Source organism: Chionomys nivalis, chromosome 19 (assembly GCF_950005125.1).
Source record: "Chionomys nivalis chromosome 19, mChiNiv1.1, whole genome shotgun sequence".
Lineage (NCBI taxonomy): Eukaryota > Metazoa > Chordata > Mammalia > Rodentia > Cricetidae > Chionomys > Chionomys nivalis.
In genome coordinates this window covers 57,355,474-57,377,559 of record NC_080104.1, presented here as the reverse complement: position 1 = coordinate 57,377,559, position 22,086 = coordinate 57,355,474, and the positions used below count along the sequence as shown (strand labels likewise).

General features: G+C 44.8%; 1 protein-coding gene across 2 annotated transcripts in view; it reads left to right on the top strand.

The window, feature by feature from the left end:
* The window catches only part of Dnah8 (dynein axonemal heavy chain 8), a 225,873-nt gene that overhangs the window by 156,476 nt on the left and 47,311 nt on the right, over window positions 1-22,086 (top strand). For both annotated transcript variants that reach the window (XM_057794552.1, XM_057794553.1), the window contains 7 exons: window positions 105-295; window positions 4,120-4,241; window positions 6,983-7,101; window positions 8,264-8,466; window positions 10,945-11,018; window positions 13,104-13,256; window positions 13,951-14,106. In XM_057794552.1, coding sequence (XP_057650535.1) covers window positions 105-295; window positions 4,120-4,241; window positions 6,983-7,101; window positions 8,264-8,466; window positions 10,945-11,018; window positions 13,104-13,256; window positions 13,951-14,106 — 1,018 coding nt within the window. The remainder of the gene's footprint in view (window positions 1-104; window positions 296-4,119; window positions 4,242-6,982; window positions 7,102-8,263; window positions 8,467-10,944; window positions 11,019-13,103; window positions 13,257-13,950; window positions 14,107-22,086) is intronic.

The following is a 22,086-nucleotide window of genomic DNA, read 5'->3' as shown; positions in this document are numbered from 1 at the left end:
CCCCTCACACCCCCACACACAAACATACACCCACGTTTTATTATTTCCAGTCTTAAAGAAATTGGTATTTTTTTTATCTCCTTGATTTTATAAATGGACTGCAGATCTGAAAAGTCTCCACTACCTCAAAAAAGAATTACAAATATCATCGAGTACCTGACATATGAGGTTTTTACATACTCTGTGAGAGGCCTGTACGAGAACCACAAATTTCTCTTTGTGCTACTCATGACCTTAAAGATTGATCTTCAGAGAGGGACGGTCAAGCACAAAGAGTTCCAGGCTCTGATTAAAGGTGAGATGTGGGGAGTGTGGCTGGGCTGGCTGAGAGTGGAGACGCTGGCTCCAGTGGGCTCTTTGATATACTTGGATGCTGTTCCAGGGATGCAGGAGGAAACAGTGTGGTACCCTAATGATGCCGTTTCAGGGATGCAGGAGGGAACAGTGTGGTACCCTAATGATGCCGTTCCAGGAATGCAGGAGGGAACAGTGTGGTACCCTAATGATGCCGTTCCAGGGATGCAGGAGGGAACAGTGTGGTACCCTAATGAAAACAGCATTATTCTCTTAATCTCCCTCTTGCCCTCCTCTGGTTTCTTTCAGTTTCCACTACTATAGTTCTGTTTACCAAAAATTTGGGCTTGTCCTGACTCTGTGTTTTTAGTTTAATTACTATATTTGGTTTCATCATCGTTGCCCATGCTTTGGGAGCCTATTGTCAAAGCGCCGGAAAAGCTGGTGATGAACTTTATTCCTGCTGCCTCTCTGCTCCCCTTGCTTCTTCCCTCCCTTCCCTTTTCTTTCTTTTCTATACATGACCTCACTGCATAGCTGAGGGTGGCTTGGAATTTGACACACACCGCCAAATAATTTTAACAACATCAAAAAACCACCAAAGTTCAGATAGGAGCTGCTGCCACACCCACCACAGAGGCAGCATGGCTCCTTAGTAGAGTCGGGTAGCTTCATGAATGGTCCCAAGGTTGGGTAAGGAGTGTGGTAGTGGGGAAACAAGGGCAGGCTGGCACACAGCGCAGACAAGATGCTGCGGAGCAAGGGCGTGTTGTGCTGGGGGGTCAGGATGTGCACCACAGCCTAGCATCCTACTAGTCATATAGGGCTTGTCAAAACTAAGAGGGTCCAGGGACACAGCCTGTGCCTGAGACACATGCGGATCAGAGGTACCCTCCCATCCAGACAAAGCCTCATTAATGATAGCAGCCAGACCAGAGATATTTGCCAAAAGAAACAGACCTCTTTGAAAGAGGGTTTGTGAGTGAGAGGAAGCTGAGACATGTAGAGACACGCAGGGGAGGGGTCTTTGCAGCAGGATAAAGATGGGCGCTCACCTGGGCTGTGGTGGGAGCATATGTGTGAGCCCTTTTCATCAAATTGGAGAGCGAGATTGCACAGGGCCTGCACGGCCAGCCTGGGGACTTTGGGTTCAATTCAGCCGGCAGGAGGGAGCCTTTGAGTGTTTTATGGGCAGGGATGAGGTAGGAACAAAGCAGTGCTTTAGGAAGATTAATTTGGAATTGCACTATCGGTTGATTGACAGCACTACAATCAGCTCAGCAGAAAAGGAGGGTATTTCCTGGACAAAGCTGGTTTATTGTATAGTCTGTTTTAGTTTCGAACTGGCTTACATTTTGATGGAATTATTTTTTAAAGGATAGTATGGCTTATTTTTTTTAATGCTTTTTCATAGACTTAACAAATAAACTCTTATATCATGGACTTTTTTTTTTATCATTGTGAACTCAGTACTCAAGGGAGAACTTCTGATATTTATGGCCACAGCAATGTTTGATTTCCCAGGAGTGACAGTTCTTAGGTATCAATTATTTCTTGTTTTCTGCAGTATTTGTAAGGTGCCTTTGACTTTCTTCTCCAGCTCAGGATGTCAGGGCACTTTGGAAAATGAAATGGAGACCAGGAGCAAACCTGCCCTATAGATCAACGGATAGCCCTGTTTCCTTGCTGGTTTATTCTAGAAAAATATTATCTTTGTTTTGCTGTATGGGGGATTTCATAAGCTGCTCATAAGACCTGAGTCTTAAAAAATATGAGGAGGATACAAATTAAATGTCAAAATAATCACTAATGATGGCGTAGCTTTTCCTAACCTCACAGCAACCACATGGTAGAGTCTGCTATCCATCATTCTGTTACTCTCATCTGACAGATGAGAGAACGGGTGGGGGGGGGGGGAGACCGAGTCCATTGTCCAGGGGAATGCAGGTGTAGGGTAAACAGCAGGATGTTTTGGGGAGGAATCTCCCTGTAATTTCTCCCCTTTGGTTCAGGAATACATGGCTTGAAAGCACTGAGGTAGTCTAGCTGTCTTCCTCTGACGTCTCAAGAAATGCGTCCTTGGAGAAGATCAAGAATAAATGGTTCAGGGGCAGTAGAGAACCATCAGTTGTTTCTCCCAGTATCTACTCTTCTGTTAGCAGTAATGATGGAAGAGCAAAGCTGCTGTTTACACTCAGTTTTAGGGGGCAAGAAATGAGGAAGCTTGCGTGATATTTTGAGGGTGTCACAGCTCTCAGAGCCACCCATCCCTCAAGTCCTTTGGAGTAGAGAAAGGGAGTCTATGTAAGTCCTTCCTTCCTTCCTTCCTTCCTTCCTTCCTTCCTTCCTTCCTTCCTTTCTCTTTCTTTTCTTTTTCCTTCCTTCTTTTTTCTTTCTTTCTTTTCTTCTTTCCTTCCTTCTTTTCTCCCTTCCTTTCTTCTTTCCTTCTTTTCTTTCTTAAAATGCAACACTTCAAGCCGGGCGGTGGTGGCGCACGCCTTTAATCCCAGCACTTGGGAGGCAGAGGCAGGCGGATCTCTGTGAGTTCGAGACCAGCCTGGTCTACAAGAGCTAGTTCCAGGACAGGCTCCAAAACCACAGAGAAACCCTGTCTCAAAAAAAAAAAAAAAAAAAAAACCAAAAAAAAAAAGCAACACTTCAATTTATACAGCTTCTTAGGAAGATACTAAATGGGGGAGCAAAGACTGAACCCCTCGTATATTTTTATTGCCCTGCATGTTCTTGTGAAAGGGAAGCATTTGGTCAGAGTTGTGAGGTTAGAGATGGCTCAGCGGTTAAAAGCACTTTCTGCTCTTTTTTAAAAAAAAAATAATTTACTATTTTAAAAAACTATCTTTTCTCATTTTGCATCCCAGTTCTCACTCCCTTCCCTCTTCCCATTCTCTCTATCTTCCTTCCTCCCACCCCCATCCATTTCTCAGAGAGGGTAAGGCTTCCCATGGGGATTCAACAAAGTCTAGCATATTGCTTTGGGGCAAGACCAAGGCCCTCTCCACTGTATCTAGGCTGAGCAAGATATCCCCCCAAAGAGAATGGGTTCTAAAAAGCCAGTACAAGCAGTAGGGATAAATCCTGGTTCCACTTCCAGTGGCCCCACAGTCTGCCCCAGCCATACAACTGTCACCCACATTCAGTGGGTCTAGTTTGGTCCTTTGCTGGTTTCTTCCCTGTGAGGGTAGAGTTGGTAGGATCCCACTAGCTCAGGTGACTGTTTCAGTGGGTGTCGCCATCACGGTCTTGACCTCTTTGCTCACATTCTCCTCCCACTCTTCGACTGGACTTTGGGAGCTCAGCCCAGTGCTCTGCTGTGGATCTCTGCATCAGCTTCCATCAGTTGCTGGATGTAGGTTCTAGGGTGACATTTAAGACAGTCATCAATCTGACTACAGGGCAAGGCCAGTTCAGGCACCCTCCCCATAATTGCTTAGGGTCTTAGCTGGGTCATCCTTGTGGATTCCTGGGAACTTCTCTAGTACCAGGTTTCTTACTATCCCCATAATGGCTTCTTCTCCCTTTAGTTCCCCCTCTGTCTGTTTATCCAACCATCTAGTTAACATGGTGGGAAATATTACAGAGTATAGAACTTGTGGAGGAGCAGTGGTGACTGACAGGCAACTATAAAAGTCACACAAAGACAGATCATTCTATCCATTGATAAAAATTTTACAAATCCCAGATTGGTAAGGAAAAATAAAAGCCACCACAACAATTCAAGAGTCCATTGGTGTCTTGTTATTGGGAAAATATATTCCTATGAGCGAACAGCAAGCTGGTGTTATTGATGTGTCTTGCTTGTCTCCCCAGGCGGAGCAGCTCTGGACCTGAAGGCGTGTCCCCCCAAACCCTTTCGCTGGATCCTGGACATGACGTGGCTGAACCTCGTGGAGCTCAGTAAGCTCCCCCAGTTTGCAGAAATTATGAACCAGGTAAAGGAAGAGGGGCTACATAAAATGCAGGTCTGCAGATGAAAACACAGTTGGTTGTTTAACCAGGGCCTCCCTCTGACAGTTTCTACCCGCAGGGGAAAAGCAAGATTTAGATGGGTGTGATGGCCCACGCCTGTAGTCCCAGTCCTCAGGAGACTGAGGCAGGGGGATCAGGTGGTCAGGCCATCCTGACCGACATAGTGGGACCCTGACTTGAAAGCAAAACAAAGATTAAATCAGTGGTTCTCACCCTTCCTAATGCCGTGACACTTTAGTACAGACTCTCATGTTGTGGTAACCCTGACCATAAAATTCTTTTTGTTGCTGCTTTATAGCTGTGATTTTGCTACTGTTGTGAATCGTAATGTAAACATTTGTGTTTTCCAGGGGTCTTAGGCGACCCTATGAAAGGGATTGATCCCCAAACACAAGTTGAGAAACACTGGATTAAAGCTAGTGCGGCCTTCTGGGTGGGGGAGGTGGGGTGTGGATGGATGGACTTCAAAGGGAGCTTTTCACAGGTGCTGTGTATGTGCACGACTATGCATGCACGTGTGGGCACATGCATGCAGGAGCCAGAGGTCAACCTTGGGTGTCGTTCTTTTGGCTCCATCCATCCTACCAAGTAGTGCAGGTTGTCCGGGATAGAGTCCCAGGGCTCTGCTGTCTCTACTTCCCTGGCATTGGGATTCCAGACATATGCCACCACAGTCAGCTTTTTACATGGATCCTCATGGATAGCATGGCAGGTGCTTTCCCAGCTCAACCACCCCAGCCCACCCCCTCCAGCCTATTCCCTTACCCCAGTCCCCAAGGGAAGAGCAATTGAGCCACTGTAATCTCCAGGGGGCAGTTTAGATGCACTTCAGAACCTCTCCCCTGTCTCATACTGCCCCGGGGACAAGGCTGAAGCAATTGAACTACAGAGTTAATTAGTTAACAACCAGCTCTCTGTCGGTGTCCTCTACTGTGTACTGCGGATAGAATACCCAGCTCTGAGTGGGTTCCCACCTTTCTGTGTCCCAAATAAGAAGGAACTGGACAGATGGTGCTAACCGTGCAAGCATGAGGACCTGCCACCAGACCCTTGAGACCTGCATTTTAAAAACAAAACCCCCAAAACAACAAACAAAAAACCCTGGGAGAGTTGACGCATGTCTACGATCCCAGTGCTTGGGAAGCAGAGACAACAGGATCTCTGGGGCTTGCAGGCCAGCCAGTCCAGCTGCAGTGGGGAGTTCTGGGCTCGGGCGAGGGTCCCTGCCTCCAAAACTAAGATGGAGCATGATGGGGGAAGTCACTTGACAAGGGCTCGTGACTGCTGAGTGGCTCAGATCCACAAGCACATGTATGTTTACAGCACGAGGTGGGTAGGGGAGGGAGGAAAAAGTTCAGTCCGTAGGTCTGGCGCATAGGATCTGAGAGGTGAACTTCTGCTGTCCGCTTTTAATGCTCACTGTAGATTTCTCAAAAACGCTGACAAACCATCTTGAGTACCCCAGCCTGGCGGCTCCTGAGGGTTATGAGACAGACTCAGCAGCACAGGGTTTATAATTAGACTCAATGGCACTTGGGCAGCAGGGGCACCTTTTAATGCTCCTGCACCCCCAGGTCCCCTGCATGCATTCCGATGAGCAGCTACTTGAGACCCCCTCGGAGAAACTTCTCCTGCTCTCAGCTTTAATGTCTTGCTAGGAAAATGAAAGTTTGGATTTTTGGCTTCTCTTGCTATTTTTAAATAGAGATCAGTGTTCAGGGGAATTGGTCCACATCCGTGGTTCTCAGTGGAGAGTAATTTTGTGCCACCCCCAGCAGGGTATGTGGCAGTGTCTGGAGACATTTCCGATCATTCCGACTCGAAGGCAGGGATGCTACTGGCATCTAGTGGGTAGAGAACGGAGATGCTGTGAAGCACGCTTACTGTTACCAACGAGATTAGGGTTAGAGCCTGTCCTCACAGGCTCAACTGCCTGTCCCAGTAAGCCAATTAAAGAGACCAATTAATAGTGAAAAGCAAAAAAATGAGATTCAATGCAGCCGCACTGGAAAGAGGGACAAAGAGATCTCGCAGAGATCTGGTGACTCCCTGCTCTCAATCTGACTTTGCAGGTGTGACCCGGGGTTCAGGTTTAATCTGTGGGGAGTCAAGAGGCATGCCCGAGTAAGCAGGCAGGCTCACGGTGACATTCTGCTGTCACTGAATCCTCCATTGTGCCAGCTCCAGTCTCTGATGCAAGGTAGCCTAAGACAAGTCGCAAACCATTCTTCATGAGGCACAGTCCTCTGGCTGCTCCCAGGGCCTTGGCCCTTTCTTCTAGCATGAGATTCCTGGGTGGAATTCCAACTTCTAGGGACCTGTGGTTTGAATATGTTAACCACAAAGGGACACAAGTGTTTCTCGTGCCAGTTACACTACCACACCGAGGACAGCCCTGCACTTCATAAAAATGTCCATCCCCAAGTGTCAATAAAGTGTCATGACTGAGAAGCCTTGCTATAACTGTTTGTGTCACGGATACATTATTCTAACTGTAGTGAACAACACAGGAAGGCGACTAGCAAAACTGAAAGCAACAGTAACACTGTTTCTATGTTATTCAGGTCATTGTAGACAATAGTGGGGTTGTTTTGCTTTGTAAGCCAAGAACCAGCAAGAGTAGCTCTCTGGGGTCCTTTGGAAGGTCTGGTTCATCCCGATCTCATGCAGTCCTGCTACTTAGTTATTGGCTTGTTACTCTTAGATATCTCGGAATGAGAAGGGGTGGAAAAGCTGGTTCGATAAAGACTCCCCGGAGGAGGAGATCATCCCTGATGGATATAATGATTCCCTGGATACCTGCCGCAAGCTTCTGCTCATCAGGTGAGCACAGGGCCATCGAGATCTGGAAGCATCACTCACTGGACCTCATCACAAGTCTGACCCCGGCAGTCAACATCATCGCGTTCCCCGCTGTTCTGTGCATTGTATGGGGACGCAGCCCTGCAGTTCCTTGACAATAAATGATAGCCGGAGAGAGGTCTATTTCAACAATGTATTAGCAGTAGGGCTTTCAGAGAAAGCGGGAAAGATAATGTTTTTATGTCTCTTTTATCCATTTGATCGTGGGTGGATCATTCATTATTGAATTTACCTCTGTAAAAAAAAAAAGAAAAAAGAAACGGAACGTGGGCTGGTGGGATGGTTCATTGGGTAAAAGTGCTTGCTGCCAGAGGTTTGAGTCCCCGGACCCACACTGTGGAAGAACCAGCTCCAGCAAGTTATCCTCTGATCTCCACTCTCTTGCTCTGGCTTGTGCACAAGCACACACACACACACACACACACACACACACCACAGAATATGAATATCAAAAAGAGGTGGATTATTTAGGGCAGTTTTGCTTCCTACTGTAGCGTACCTGAGCTTGCCATTGGGAATGCTGTTTGCTGACTGTTGTCACCCATGACAGTGACCAGGGTGGCCGCAGTAGTGACCCCCTGCTCAGTAGAGTATGAAAGGGTTACTTGTTTTCACTGAAATAAGCCATTTGTCTTATACCAACCATTTTAACATTGGACCCATGTCACATGAACAGTGTTATTAGTGAGAGTCTGCTTGAGAGACCGCGGATCTCCAATCTAAACGATAACTGTCTGGCTTTTATTTATGTGATGTGTCCTATGTGTGTTGAACTTGTTAGGGTGTGTGACACACAAACTGTTCAAACCAGTTGCTTGCTGATAGCTTACTTCTGGCCCTTTGGCACACCCATCGTGAACTGGGGCTGGCAGAGGACACTCTGTTGTTACTGACTCTCCCCAGCTCCCTGCCAGTACCGGACACCAGCCCCTCACACGATTAAATCTGTGCTCATCCAGGGATAGCAAAGCTTGCCACCCCTCTCATACAGCCCTGCGGAAGGGAGGATGTGCCTGCTGTCCCTTTGTTAATTAAACGCATGGCCTTTTCACCTTCAGAATTACATAGAGACAGAGGGGGAGCATGTTGAACTTACTTCCTCTAATTTTTTCTTCATTTCAAGATCTTGGTGCCCAGACCGCACCGTTTTTCAAGCAAGAAAATACATCGCGGACTCTCTGGAGGAGAAGTACACTGAGCCAGTTATCCTAAATCTGGAGAAGACGTGGGAAGAAAGCGATACACATACGCCTCTGATCTGTTTCCTGTCCATGGGCTCAGACCCTACCATCCAGATTGATGCCCTGGCCAAAAAACTGAAGTTGGGTATGACTGACCCTTTGTTTATGAAGTTTAACAGCACACCCATGCTTGCTCTGAATATCACCTCTCACGGGTGATTCTTAGAGAAGAATCTGTGACCAGGCTCAGTGGTGCACACCTTTAATCCAGCATTTGGGAGGTAGAGGCAGGCAGATCTCTGTGAGTTCAAGGCTACCCTGGTCTACAGAGTGAGTCTCAGGCCTGCCAGGATTACATAGTGAGACCCTGTCTAAAAAGAAAGAAAGAGAAGAGGAAAATTGTCTATGAAACAAAGCTATATTTAAAACATAAACTTTTCCCCCCCTTTTGTCCATTTGTACCTGAGACACAGGTGTCTCGGAGCAGACCATGAGAAAGCTGTATCTTTCTCAGACTGTTTCATCAGCAGATGGCTGTGCTGGTGGACAGCAGGATACAAGAGTGATAAGGAGCCATCATGCACTGCTGCCACGTTTATATAAAATGACACCAAAGTGTATTTTGTTATAATCTGAAAAACTAGAACCATTATTGAAATGTCTGATGGCCAGGGATTCATTTGTTCATGCTTTCGCTCAATAACAAGTTAGTAATGAGTCATTCAGAGGTTTGGGGCTAAGCAGAGTACAGCTGGAGAAGACAGATGTGAACGTAACCTAACAGGATGTGCGACAGCTGTAACCACATTCTGTAGGAATAAACAATGATCGTAGGTTCATAGCTGCACAGATTCTGGAGAAAGCACTGCGTTCTTTAAGATGTTATCTTATTTTTAATTTTGTGTTTGTGTGTGTGGTGAATGTGGGTACCAGAAGAGACTTACAGGCATTTGTGAACGGCCTGATGTAGGTTCTGGGGACTGAACTTGGCTCCTCTATAAAAGTAGCAAGTTAGCTACTGAGCCTCTTAGCCATTGAGCCTTCTCTTCAGCCTGGACCCCCTATAAAGAAGCACCATGTTCTTGATATGAGATTATTTCTTCATTACCAATAGGAGACAGAAGGAATATTATCCCATGGCAAGAACTTATAGCACCTAAGCAAGGCAGCAGTGATAGAGTCAGTGGGGCACAAGGATGGGGACACTGTCCTGTGAATGGAACGTTGATTCTCTCCTCATACTCAGGGAGCCTGGGCGTCATTGGCATTGCTACATAAAGTCGCTATAGCCATGCTTGCAGAGTTGATTGATTTACTTTGCAAAGATTAGGAAAGCACTTTATGGTCAGCAAGAGGGCTCAGCTGGTAAAGTGTCTGCTGCCAAGCCTGATGATCTGAGTTCAGTCCCTGGAACTCACATAAAGGTGGAAGGTGATGACCGACTCCAACAAGTTGTCCTCTGATTGCCAAACTTAGACCATGGCATGCACACACACACACACACACACACACACACACACACACACACACACACTAAAGACAGTAAAAGCATTTTTTAAAAAGTTCAGCATCCATATTTGACTTTGCAAAGCTAGGAGCAGAAGACCCTGTGAAGTGATTGGTGTGCTGGAGGCGTTGGCAGCAGCCTCGCTGGTGAACAACTGAGACATACCCATTAAAGTCAGACTCAAGACAAAGATGTCTGCCCACTGCCATGGTGATTAAACATCCTGGTGGAAGATACAACTAACATATTGTGAGAATCATAAATAAAAGATGTAACTACCGAAAAGGAGGGACCAAAAATGCCACCATTACTCTCAGACAATGTAATCGCCTAGCTCAAACCAGAAATGAATCAACTGAAAATTATCCTACTTAATAGAACAGTTCAGCAAGGTGGCTACTCACAACATAAATATTTTTTTAAAAAAATCAATTGTGCTTTCTTGTAAAAATAAAATGTAAAAATTCCATTAACTTGGCAATAAAGATGAAATGGGTCATTTAAAAAATACCCATTTAAAGAAAAATATAAAACTTTCTCAGTGACATGGAAAGTTAATTCAAATAAATAGGATTAAAACTGATTCCCAGCATTAGAATTCAATATTGTAAAGGTGTCAATATTTTATAGATTAGTCTGTAAATCCAATATAAGTCTAAGTGAAATTCAAACATTTTCCCCTAATTGGATCCCAGGAAGATATTAGATCATCAGCATAGACGGACAAGAATAGCCACAGAAGCTTGAAAAGAAAAAACAATAATTGGAAATGAACGCTCTTAAATTTTTAAAGCTTTAACAAATGGCAATAATTTAACCAGTGTGCAACTGGCTAAAAACAAGTAAACAAATCAATAGGGCAAAATGAAATACCCCTAAATTAGACATACACACACACATGCGATCACATATGCACACATAAACACATGCACATACATGCATGGATACCCAAACACATGCATACATGCATGCACATACACATGTATATGCATATACACTCTTTTGAAGTTCAACCTGTGTTGTCACCATGGAAAGCCAGGTCCTTCTTAGACGAAAGGAGGGAAGGAGACAATGGTAAAACTGGCATCTTGTTATTGTGAGCTTCTTGTGTTACAGAATGTAGAACTATCTCAATGGGACAAGGACAAGAAGTGCATGCTCGAAAACTGATTCAGATGTCCATGCAACAGGTATGCAACCAGGAACCACCATTGTTTTGACTTAAGCACTACCATTCCTCCATCCATCTGGTCTACCTTGGAAGCGATAGTAATTGGAAGCATCCTTCCTCTGATGTTCATTTTCCATTCATGTTGCATGGTCAGACCTTTGGTCATCTGTGAACCTTACGTCTCAAGGCAGTTTTCCTCCTTGCAGCTCTATAGAAAGGACTGTTTTCTGTGTCCTTTACAAGCTTCTTGTTTTCTATCGTCCACATTCACCTCTTTTTTTTTTTTTTTTTTTTGTATCTTTTCATCCATCTATCTGTTTACAGTCTAGGCACAACATCTGGTTCCTAAGGTTACAGCACCAGCCTTCTTGGAATTTCATGGTCACTATTAATATAAGGAACAAGTCAGGGCTGTTCAATTTCAATTCTCAGTTAAAGGCGGGCTTTCGTTTTTTGATAATGGATCATTTCAGGCAAATAAGAAATAGTTAAGAACTTTTTGTTTAAGTATTGATGATGATCTTTATTGAAGTGGAATGTTGAGAGGAAGTTGATGTGCCTAATAAATACACAGATCGTTAACTTTCTAGAAATGCTTTTGCAGATAGCCATCTCAGCTGTAATAAGAAAGGGCATAATTTATAAACGTAAGGTAGAAATCTTGGTTTGTTTTTAAGTGTTTGATCTCATCATGTCTGTGGCGACTTTGTCACGGCTCTTCCCTGGGAATTAATGACCAGTGAGGGGTAATGGTCCAAAGCTCTACTTAGGTCATCAAAATTTCAAGCTGGCCATTAATTTCCAAGTGCCCTAAGCCTTAATCTTTATCACCTAATTAAATTCAATAATAAATTTTATTTAATTTATATATCAAGGCAATGATGTACAATTATTTCTACTTGAGTCAGATCTTCCACCCTTTTGGGTGATTTGTCTGTTCTACTTTGGGAAAAATTGATCCTTTTTTTTAAGTTTCAGTGAGCAGGAAAACTTTTAAATATTACATTGACTTTAATCTTCTTTGGGATGATAGTTTTTGTAACTTCCACATCTGTTTCTCACAATGGCATTATCTGAAAGAAAAAAAATAAATACAAATGTGGCCATAATGTGACCTTGGGAACCTCAGATTTCAAACACATCTCATGTAACTGAAGGCTGAGTAAAGGACCAGAAAGCACTGTGTCCATGATGTTGAATTTCATCTTCTATAACTCACAATAAGCCCAATGCGTCCTCTATGCTATTTAAGCCAGCCTGACTCAGATTTTTTTCCTTCCAATTGAAGGCACAGTTTAAATACCTTATCATGCATTTACCGTATTTAACAGTTTGTAGATGTAGTTATCTAGTCTACTGTAGTTACATCTAGATATTAAAATGTTGACTTAGTGGGCACAGTGATGCGTATCTGTAATTTCAGTATTTGGAGGTTAGAAGAAAGACGTTGGAGTTCAAGAGTAGCCTAGGCTACAGAGTGAGTTCAAGGCCAGCCTGAAGTATAGAGCCTGGCACTGACTCAGCAAACGAGTTGATAGTCTTGTTTTCATAGGGGAGTGATGGCCTCTGACTTACTGTTAAAAGGTGCTATACTTAACCCTTTAGGCGGAGCTTAATAAATCATATTTTCAGCAGTCCCTGGGAAAAGGGATGACAAACAGTATGATTTAGAGCTTGGCTAGCAAACGCCACCACATACATCACCTCTGACTTTCAGAAGGTGACAAGCACTTTTATGGATGACTGTGAAGCTGTCCTCTTGGTGTGCTGTTGAGTGGGTTCTCACCTTAATCAAGCCTGTGCAAGTTACCAGCCTCACCATTAGATGGCGCACACACTCAAGTTTTCATTTCTAATCTCTGAGGCGCTAGGGGTGCCAGAATGCAACTTCATCACAGTGGTTAGCCACTTGACTCGAAGTCTCCAGATTGGGCCAGGAGCAGATGACAGTGTTGACATATAGGTTTTTTTTTTTTAATTATTAAATATAGACTCAAACCAATCATACCATAATCAAACTTATTTTTGAAATGGTGCATTTTGTTTTGGTAAAATAATCACAACATATGAGAAATAAATATGGGCTCTTTTTTTTTGGATACAGGGTGGCTGGGTGTTACTGCAAAACTGTCACCTTGGTCTAGAGTTCATGGATGAATTACTAGAGACGTTGTTGACCACGGAGACCATGGAGGATTCTTTCCGAGTGTGGATAACCACGGAGCCCCATGACCGATTCCCAATTACGTTACTCCAGGTTTGTTACCAAGAATTAACCAGGTTCACAATATAGTTCACGATTGACAGTACTGAAGGATGAATGGGAAGGGCAAGATGGTTCCCTGGATCAAAGTACTTGCTGCCAAGCCCAGCAACTTGAGTTTGACCTTCAGAACATGTGTGATGGAAGGAAAGAACAAGGTGTCCTCTGACCTCCACGTGTGTTCTGTGGCATATGCTGGGCCACCCAAAGAATAAATAAATGTCACACAGTTTGTAAATGAAGGAACACAGCAGAGTGTATAAATCTTGGCTATGGTAATCAGGCTGATATAGTAAAATCACAAGAGAGTTCTAAGGTCATATTAATTTATCGGGTTTGTCCTCTGATCAATGTAATTGGCTTTTACTCTGCTGAATTCCAGACCACATATTCTATGCCATAAGCATGTTGTTACCTAGCATACTATGAGTTCTCCTTTATTAATTGACTTATTTTATATGTGTGGTTGTTTAAACTATATGTATCACATGCATGCAGTGCCCTTGGAGACCAGATGAGGGCACTAGATCCTTTGAGGTTGGAGTCACAGACAGTTGTAAGCTACTGTATGGGTGCTGGGAACCGAACCTAGGTCCTCTGCAAGAGCAACCAGTGTTTTAGCCACTGAGCCCTTTCCCAGTTCCCCTATAGTACTTTGTAACATTAACACAACTGCTTCTCACGACAGACTTCCCTCAAGTTCACAAACGAACCACCCCAAGGTGTGCGGGCAGGCCTGAAAAGGACGTTCGCTGGAATCAACCAAGACCTTCTGGACATCAGCAACTTACCCATGTGGAAGCCCATGCTCTACACAGTGGCCTTTCTGCACTCCACTGTGCAGGTAACCAGGAAAGCAGTGTTCACTGCTAGGGGGCGCTGATGAGTTGGTGTCGTGACCATGGGAGAGAGCCCTGGGGAGGATGGCATCAGCTTCCATGCCCCCACTTCCTTCCTGGCATTTCACCCCACCTGGGATTCCGCCTGTACCCCTACTGTGCAACGTGAGCTTCTTGACTACAGAGGCTTCACCTTTCATCCTGCTGACACTCTCCTGCGGTCACAGCACTGTAAGGCAGAGTTGGGGAGCTTTAGTCATTTTTCCTTGCTATGAGAAATCCCTGAGGGAGACAGTTTAAGGGGGAGGCATTTCCTTTGGTTGCAGATGGTTAAGTCAGAGGGCTCTGTCACTTGGCATTAAGACAAGGAAGACACATTAGTGTCAGGAGCACGTGACAGAAGTTAATCATCCTATAGTGGCCAGGAACCAGAAATCGAGACAGAATACTGCCACAGATCAGATACCCCTCAAATTCTGTATCCTCAAGGGACCTACTTCCTGCAACCCAGTCCTGAAGTTTCTACTACCTCCAAAATGGCACTGCCAAGTAGACACTTGACCTTCAACACATGGGCCTGTGGGGGGTGTTTCCTACTCAGACCACAGCACTGAGCACAGCAAATATTTGTACAGTGAACAAACAGATTATTAAGAACAAAACTTGGACTCAAAAGTGCCTGGGTTGGCCAAGAATTTTATCCACATCCTCTCAGAGAGCAGCAACCACCGCTTTTCAAGATAGGGTTGAAAATGAGGCAGCTGCTCTGGGGAGATGGCTCAGTCAGCCCATTGCTTGCCTTGTAAGCCCAAGGACCCAGGTTCAACTCCCAGAACCTACATATAAAGAGCTGGCATGGCGCTGCACACTTGTAATCTCAGTACTGAAGAGTCAGAGGCAAGCAGGTCCTTGCATTCACCAGCCAACCACCCAAACTACTCGGTGAGTTCCAGGCCAGTTAGAGACTCTGTTGTTAAAAAAAAAATAGACAGTGTCTAAGTATTGACTTTCAAGGGTTGTCTTCTGACTTTCATGTACACGCACACTCACGTGCACACACATACACATACACACACACAAACATGCACATGTATACACATGTTGGAGGAGAGAGCTTGTTGGTTCCCAGCCGCCTGCCTAGCTTAAACCCAAAATAATCACACAGAAACTATACTAATTAAATCACTGCTTGGCCCATTAGCTCTAGCTTCTTATTGGCTAACTCTTACATCTTAATTTAACCCATTTGTATTAATCTGTGTATCGCCACGTGGCTGTGGCTTGCCAGTTAAAGTTCCCAGCGTCCATCAACGGTGGCTCCAGGGCTTCTCCCTCTGACTCTGCCTTCCTCCTCCCATGCTATAGGCCAAGTCAGTTCTTTACTCATTAACCAACAAAAGCAACACATAGACAGGAGGACCTCCCACACCATACACACATATACATGCATACACATACACACATATGAAAACTAAGGTAACTGAGTCTTAGAGAGCCTGTGTCGTCCATGGTAGATCTGAGGTGTCCTGGCTATGATGGACAGACAGTTCAGTCCCAGTTCTTAGCAGTTGATGTGAGGAAGGGGTAACCACCCCGCCAGGTTGGTGCCGACAGCTTTCACACACCAGTTAACTTATGTTGATTATTACTAATTGCTTATGTTGTGATTTAATTATTTTATAGTTATTAAGAAAGTTACTTGTAGGATTTTTTTTTTAAAAATCCTCTTTTAGGTGTGGCTGGGTTTAGTGTTGGAAAATGTCATGCCTTTAATTCACATAGGGTATTCCTTGGTTTCGTTGGGGCATGAGGGGGCTTCTTCCTGTGTCTCTACTTTCCACAGACTTGGGAGAAGGACAAAATGAGCCTTTGGCCGTGTCCTGGTGGGTGTAATCTCAGCTGTGCCCACATGGAGTACACAAGTCCCTTCATGCCCCCCAAGGAAGTAGGGAAATCTACAGTTTCCCTCAGGAATTGCTACTGCCCCCTGGCTCGTTGTCCCCAGCACTGCGCTAGGTCCTGTGCAGCCTCCAAAGAGGGCGGGGGGGGGGGTGTTTCTCCATCTCCCGAGTCTGGGAGAATGCATATAGGCTTGCATGCTTCGTGGATAGTCATTTTGACTAAGTTCCTCCGTGGCTTTTGGATTGTAAGTTACAGCTCTCCAGAGACCAATTTCATGCAGTCCTATCGAGGATTGTTCCCCTTATCATGCTCCAGTTCAAATACTGCTGTGACCCTGTTGTTTGATCCCCCATTCACAGATAACAATATTTTCTGACTATTCCCAGTCACAGTGACTCAACTCTTCCACTGAGCTCGCCCTGGAGAGTGGTTGTGGGGAGGGATTTTTCCATATAGTCAGTGGGCCAACTCCTGCTTTTAGTGGGCTTTGAGTGCTGAACAGAAGAGCCCCAAGCTTCTGATCCATCAGGGGCCAAACTGTGCTTGCAGCAAAAAAGATGCATGTTTAGGTTAAAACAGAGAAAAAACAATATTTCTGCTTCCAAAACTGAGAAGCGATTAGTGGAATGTCAGAATAAAAAAGATTGGGGGGTCTGGCAAGATAGCTTATGTGGGTGAAGACACTTGCTGCTTTCCACAGCTACCAGAATTCCATCCTTGGAGCGCTTGGTGAAAGGAGAGAACCGACTCCTGAGAGTTGTCCTTTGACCTCCACCCTCAGAAGTTATGTTATCCATGGTGCACACACACACACATGCACGCACACATGCACGTACACACACACAGCACATGCACGCACACATGCATGCACACACACTCATGAGCGCACACACACATGCATGAGAGAAAGAGAGAGGGCACAAAACAAAATATAATGGTTTTTTTTTTTAAAAATTGAGATCTCAGTCTGTAAAGTGCATGCCACCCAGGCTGAAGACCAGCGTTTGATTCTGGAGTACTCCTGTGAAAACTTGGGGAAAGGCCACCTGTGTCTGCAGCCTCAGCACAGCGAGGTGGGAGGGGTGAGAGTGAGGGGAGGGAGGTGCAGGTAGGTGGATCTCTGAGCTCCCTGGCCAGCCAGTCTAGTCAGATTGGTGGGTCCAAGGTTTAATGAGAGGCCCTGTCTTTAAAAAAAAAAAAATCCTGTGTTCTTTTTTTAGGTTTTATGTGTCTGTGTGTGTGTGTGTGTGTGTGTGTGTGTGTGTGCTTGCTTGTACATGTACATGCATGGAGGTGTACAGGTGCCTGAGGAGGCCAGAAGAAGGCATCAGATGTCTTCTTGGAGCTGCTGTTACTTATGGCTGTGAGCCAACTAATGTGGGTGCTGGGAACTGAACTCTGGTTCCCTGAAAGAGCAGTATGTGCTCTAAACTACTGAGACATCTCTCCATACATACATATTCATATATGTGTATACATATACATACATATACTCATAGACGTATCCATACATCCATCCATACATACATACATGCATACATATCCAGGAATCTAATGCGTAAAAACCACCTGAGTTCTGATGCATACAGGAAAGCTTGAGATGTGACTTCTCAAAGGAGCTGTGGCTAAGATGAAGATGAAGATGATGATGATGCAGCCAAGTGTGGAGGTTGGGAAGACTCCATTTTCATTTAGTAATTTCTCATATGATTCTGATACACAACAAAAATTGGGAATGATGCTGGCCAAACAGCCACGCATTTAAGGGAGGAGTCCACTGCCACTTTTACAACCTTCTCATGTTTGGGAATTCCTCCTCTTATCCTTGTGGTTTGCCCACAGAGCTTCTAACACCTGAGACCTTTATAGCGGTTTATCTACGGAGTTTTTACTGTTTCTCTGCGACAGTCATTCTGCTCCTGGTCCAGGATAACAAGCCCCTGAGGGGTTCTGGGATCTCCAGAGTCCTGCAGTGGTACTTGTAAATGTGGACTTTTTTTTTTCTTTTTTATCTCAGTCCTTAAAGTAATTTAAACATTAAATAAATAAGCACAGTCATATCGCCAGGGCCCAGGAAATGCCACTGTCAATACGTGTTCATTCAGGAAAGTGTTCCCCTCCTCCGTGCTTTGTCCTGTGTGGTTGAAGTCTTGACAAAACACCCCTTTTCAAACTCAATAGTGCACGTAAAAGTTCTTGCTTTGACTAGCATGCTGAGAAGATCCTTGTTTAAATCTCTCCGAACAGTCACAGTGGCACGGTGCGGGTTTCTCTCTCACGTTCCCGTCTTCATGTTTCCGACCGTTCTCACCGCTTTTGCCCGTGATTTTTGTCCTCTTAACATTACACTCATGTTGTTTAGGACAGAGTGTACTCATTTTAGTGTGGACCGCATTTCCCGGTTTTACTAGGTTTGGTAGTTAACTACAGCCAGGGAAGGGCACTGAGCACCCATAAAGTCAGGGCGAGCTTCAGCACCACACAAATGACTGCTGAGCATGCTCTCCTCAGCGATCTCAGGACATTTCCATATTTCATCGCGAGTTCAGCTTTCTGTGTTCCTCAGTGGAGAAAAGGAACTCTGCAAAGCGCTTGCCAGGCAAGCATGAGAACCTGGGTTTAGATTCCCAGAACTCCTGTCCAGTGCTGACTGTGGCAGTCTATGTCTGCCGTCCCAGAGATGGGGAAGTGAGACAGGCGGACCCCTGGGACATGTCCCTTAGCCTGCCTATCCATCAAATCAGGTGCAGTGAGAGACCCTGTCTCAAAAAATAATATAGAGAGTGAGACAGGAAGACATCCAGCTCTGACTTCTAAACACACACACATACACCTCTCCCCACCCCTACCCCCACACACTCACGCACACAAACACACACACACACACACACAGACATACACCCACACACATGCATGTGCGGGAGGGGGGACTAGATTGTTCAAGCTGTATGTGGAGTACTCTGGCCCTTAAAATCATCCCCTTCCTGTTTGCCATTCTCTGAGTGTGTGTGTGGGGGGGAGCTTTGTGTTCAAATCTGTCTATAGCGCACCCTGAAGGACGTGAGCCTGGGGACCCTGCTGCTCCCAAAGCTTGCCCTGGACCGCAGTAGGACCTTCTGCCTGCCATCCTCCCCACAGACTTGGTGCCTCTGTGTTTTCTCCATCTGTCACCAACCCCGCAGGCCTCCTTTCTGCTTTCACAGAGCAGCCTCATTTTCGTTGTGAACCAGAAGCCTTGGGTCAGCTGTCTGGCTTGTTTTCTTTTTTTCCAGGCTTATCGTCCTGGTAAACTTCAGCAGCTAATTGTCTTTGCTGGCGCACTGTCCTTTTCTGGTTTCTATATCTCATTTTCTCGACTGGATGAAAACTTCTCGAGAACACATGTATTCTAATGTTTTTCTATTGTGCTAATAAGACCTTGACCCAGGGCTTCTAAAACGCTAATTAGACTGAAGAGATTCAACATTCTAATTAAGCCTCAGAATCTCTTGTATCCAAGATTCCAAGTGAGCACTCAGGTCCCAATGCTCTGATAAGTTGAGTCTTTTTTTTCCCTTCTCTTTTCTTCTTTTTTGATGATTTTTTAATTACATTTTTGTGTATTTATGGGGGGGACATGTGACATAGCTCACATGTGGTCAGAGAACAGATTCAGGGAGCCATCTCCCCCCCCCCCCCCCGACCGCCGTGTGATTCTCAGGGATCAGCTATGTCATCAAGGCCTTTGAGAGCATGCTTATCTGCTGGGCCATTTCTCTGGGTGCCATTCTTTTCTTCCATTATTGTCATTTAGAGAGGTCTGTGGGTGGGTGGATACATGTACAGACAGACATAAGAACTTAAAATTATTTTTGTAAAGGAAAAAATAATCAAGATTATGTCTTCTTTTAAAAAATATTTTCAACAAGATGAACTCAACTGCCTTTGCCTTCAGTGAGCCAGCTTAAAAGGAGAATTCTTTAGATGAAAATTGATAAGAAGTGACATGATCTGAGGCAAGTTTCAGCACTGGGGCAATTTTTGAAAATTGCGTTTTAAGGAACAGCTGAGTTGCCCTCGCTCCGTGCATACAAATGGAAATGTTTCCATGGAGCCAGTTCGAGTACCCCCAGTAATTACAAAGAAAGAATTACATCTCATTCAGCCCTCTGCCTAACTGGACCTTAAATTTAAAAAATTAAGTCAAATGCTTAGGTAAAACTCACTGCAGATTTTTATTTTTTTCATTTTTTTTTTCAAAAATGGGTAAGATTCCCATTTTTCCTAGTGACTTATGCTCTATGGTGTGAAGCTTACACCACGGAAGAAACCAGAGCAGTAGTTTTCATGTGTATGTTATGAAAGGCTCCATTCCACCCTGGCTCCCAGAAGAGTCTAGAAGAGTCTCATCTCAGCGTTTCCGATATCTACTCAAGAACTTCAAAACTTTGAGTCATCCTTGGAACTGACCTCACTGAGGTGGGAGGGTTCCTTCATTAGGAGAGTAATTGACCAACATGACTTAGATAACCATGAGTCTTTTCACCAAGGGAAGACAAAGATGGAACACCTGTCCTTCATAGCCAAGCTCTCAAATCTGGTTGAGGGACCGAATATTTCAACATGAGCCAACAAGATAAACCAACTATCTCTGTTAGTTTTGCTGTCAACTTGACACACTTGGGAGGAGATAAACCTCAACTGAAGAATTGTCTCTATCCTGTTGGTCTGTGGGTGTGTCCAGGGGCAGTCTCTGATTGCTGGTTGATGTAGTCTCCACTATGGGCAGCATCATCATCCCTAGGCGGGCGGGTCTGAGTTATCTCACAGTTAGCTCAAGTGTGAGCCTGAAGCAAGTCAGTGAGAAGTGTTCCTCTGTGGTCTCTGCTACAGCTCCTGCCTCCAGGCTCCTGCTGTGGACTTGATGGTGGACTGTAACCAGCAAGCCAGATAAACCCTGCCTGCCCTCCAGTTGCTTATGGTCATGGTGTTTATCACAGCAACATAAAGCCAATGTTATAAAGGGAACATAAATGCTGAGTCTGGAAGCCATCCAAAGAAACACACGGTCTTCGGGACCACGGTCCTCTGTCAACACCATGCCCTCCCGTCCCTGTCACATTCTCTGGAAACAAAATGAGTCATAGTGCTTTGACATTCTCAAGGGTACGTGTCTTCCTAGTATTAATTACAGAAAGAAGTCTTTAACTCAGTCCAAATTCCTGGGTTGTCTGGTCAACTTTAAAAAAATATCTTTCTAATTAGCATGCAAAGCACTGGGCTTCTTGGTAGCATTTTTCGAACAATTCTGGTTAAGTGATTTCTCCCCACTTCTTCCTCATCTCCCTACCACCCTTGTATCCTTCTATCTCCAGTGGCCCCGTTGCTTTCCTGTTCTTCCCCAACCCCTTCTTCAAGACCTCTTTATCCTCTCTTGTGTCTCTCCTTGTGAGTTTCATAGCCTATATGCACACTCACACCCACTTATATATATATGAACATATATATGTAATACATATATGTAAAATATATGTAATATTTGCCTTTCTGAGTCTAAGGTACAGAACTTAACAGTCAACTTTCCAGGGTCACTTTTCTTGAATACTTTAGGATTTCATTTTTTCTTGAAGATTGAATAAAACCCAATCATGTATAGGCCACATTTTCCCGTGTCCATCATCTGCTGATGGGCATCTGTGCTGCCTCCACTTATTCTCACTGTTGCCAGGAGAGCAGCAGTGAACATGGAGGTACAGGTCTCTATGGTAGGATGCAGGGTCCTTGAGGTGATGCTCACGAGTGGTATGACCGGGTCAGAGGGTAGTTCTAGCTTTAACTTGTCAAGGGCCCTCCATGCTGGTTTCCACAATGGCTTCACTAGTCGGCACACCCACTAGCAGCAAGAATGAGTTCCTCTTCCCCTACATCCTCACCAGCGTTTGCTGTCTGTATCCTGACTGATCACCACTCTAACTGGGGGAGACGGAATCTCCAAATAGTTTTAATTTGTATTGCCCTGATGGCTAGTGATATTGAACCCTTTTAAAAATACTCAATAGCCATTTGTGTTTCTTCTTTTGAGATCTGTCTGTTTATCTTAGTGG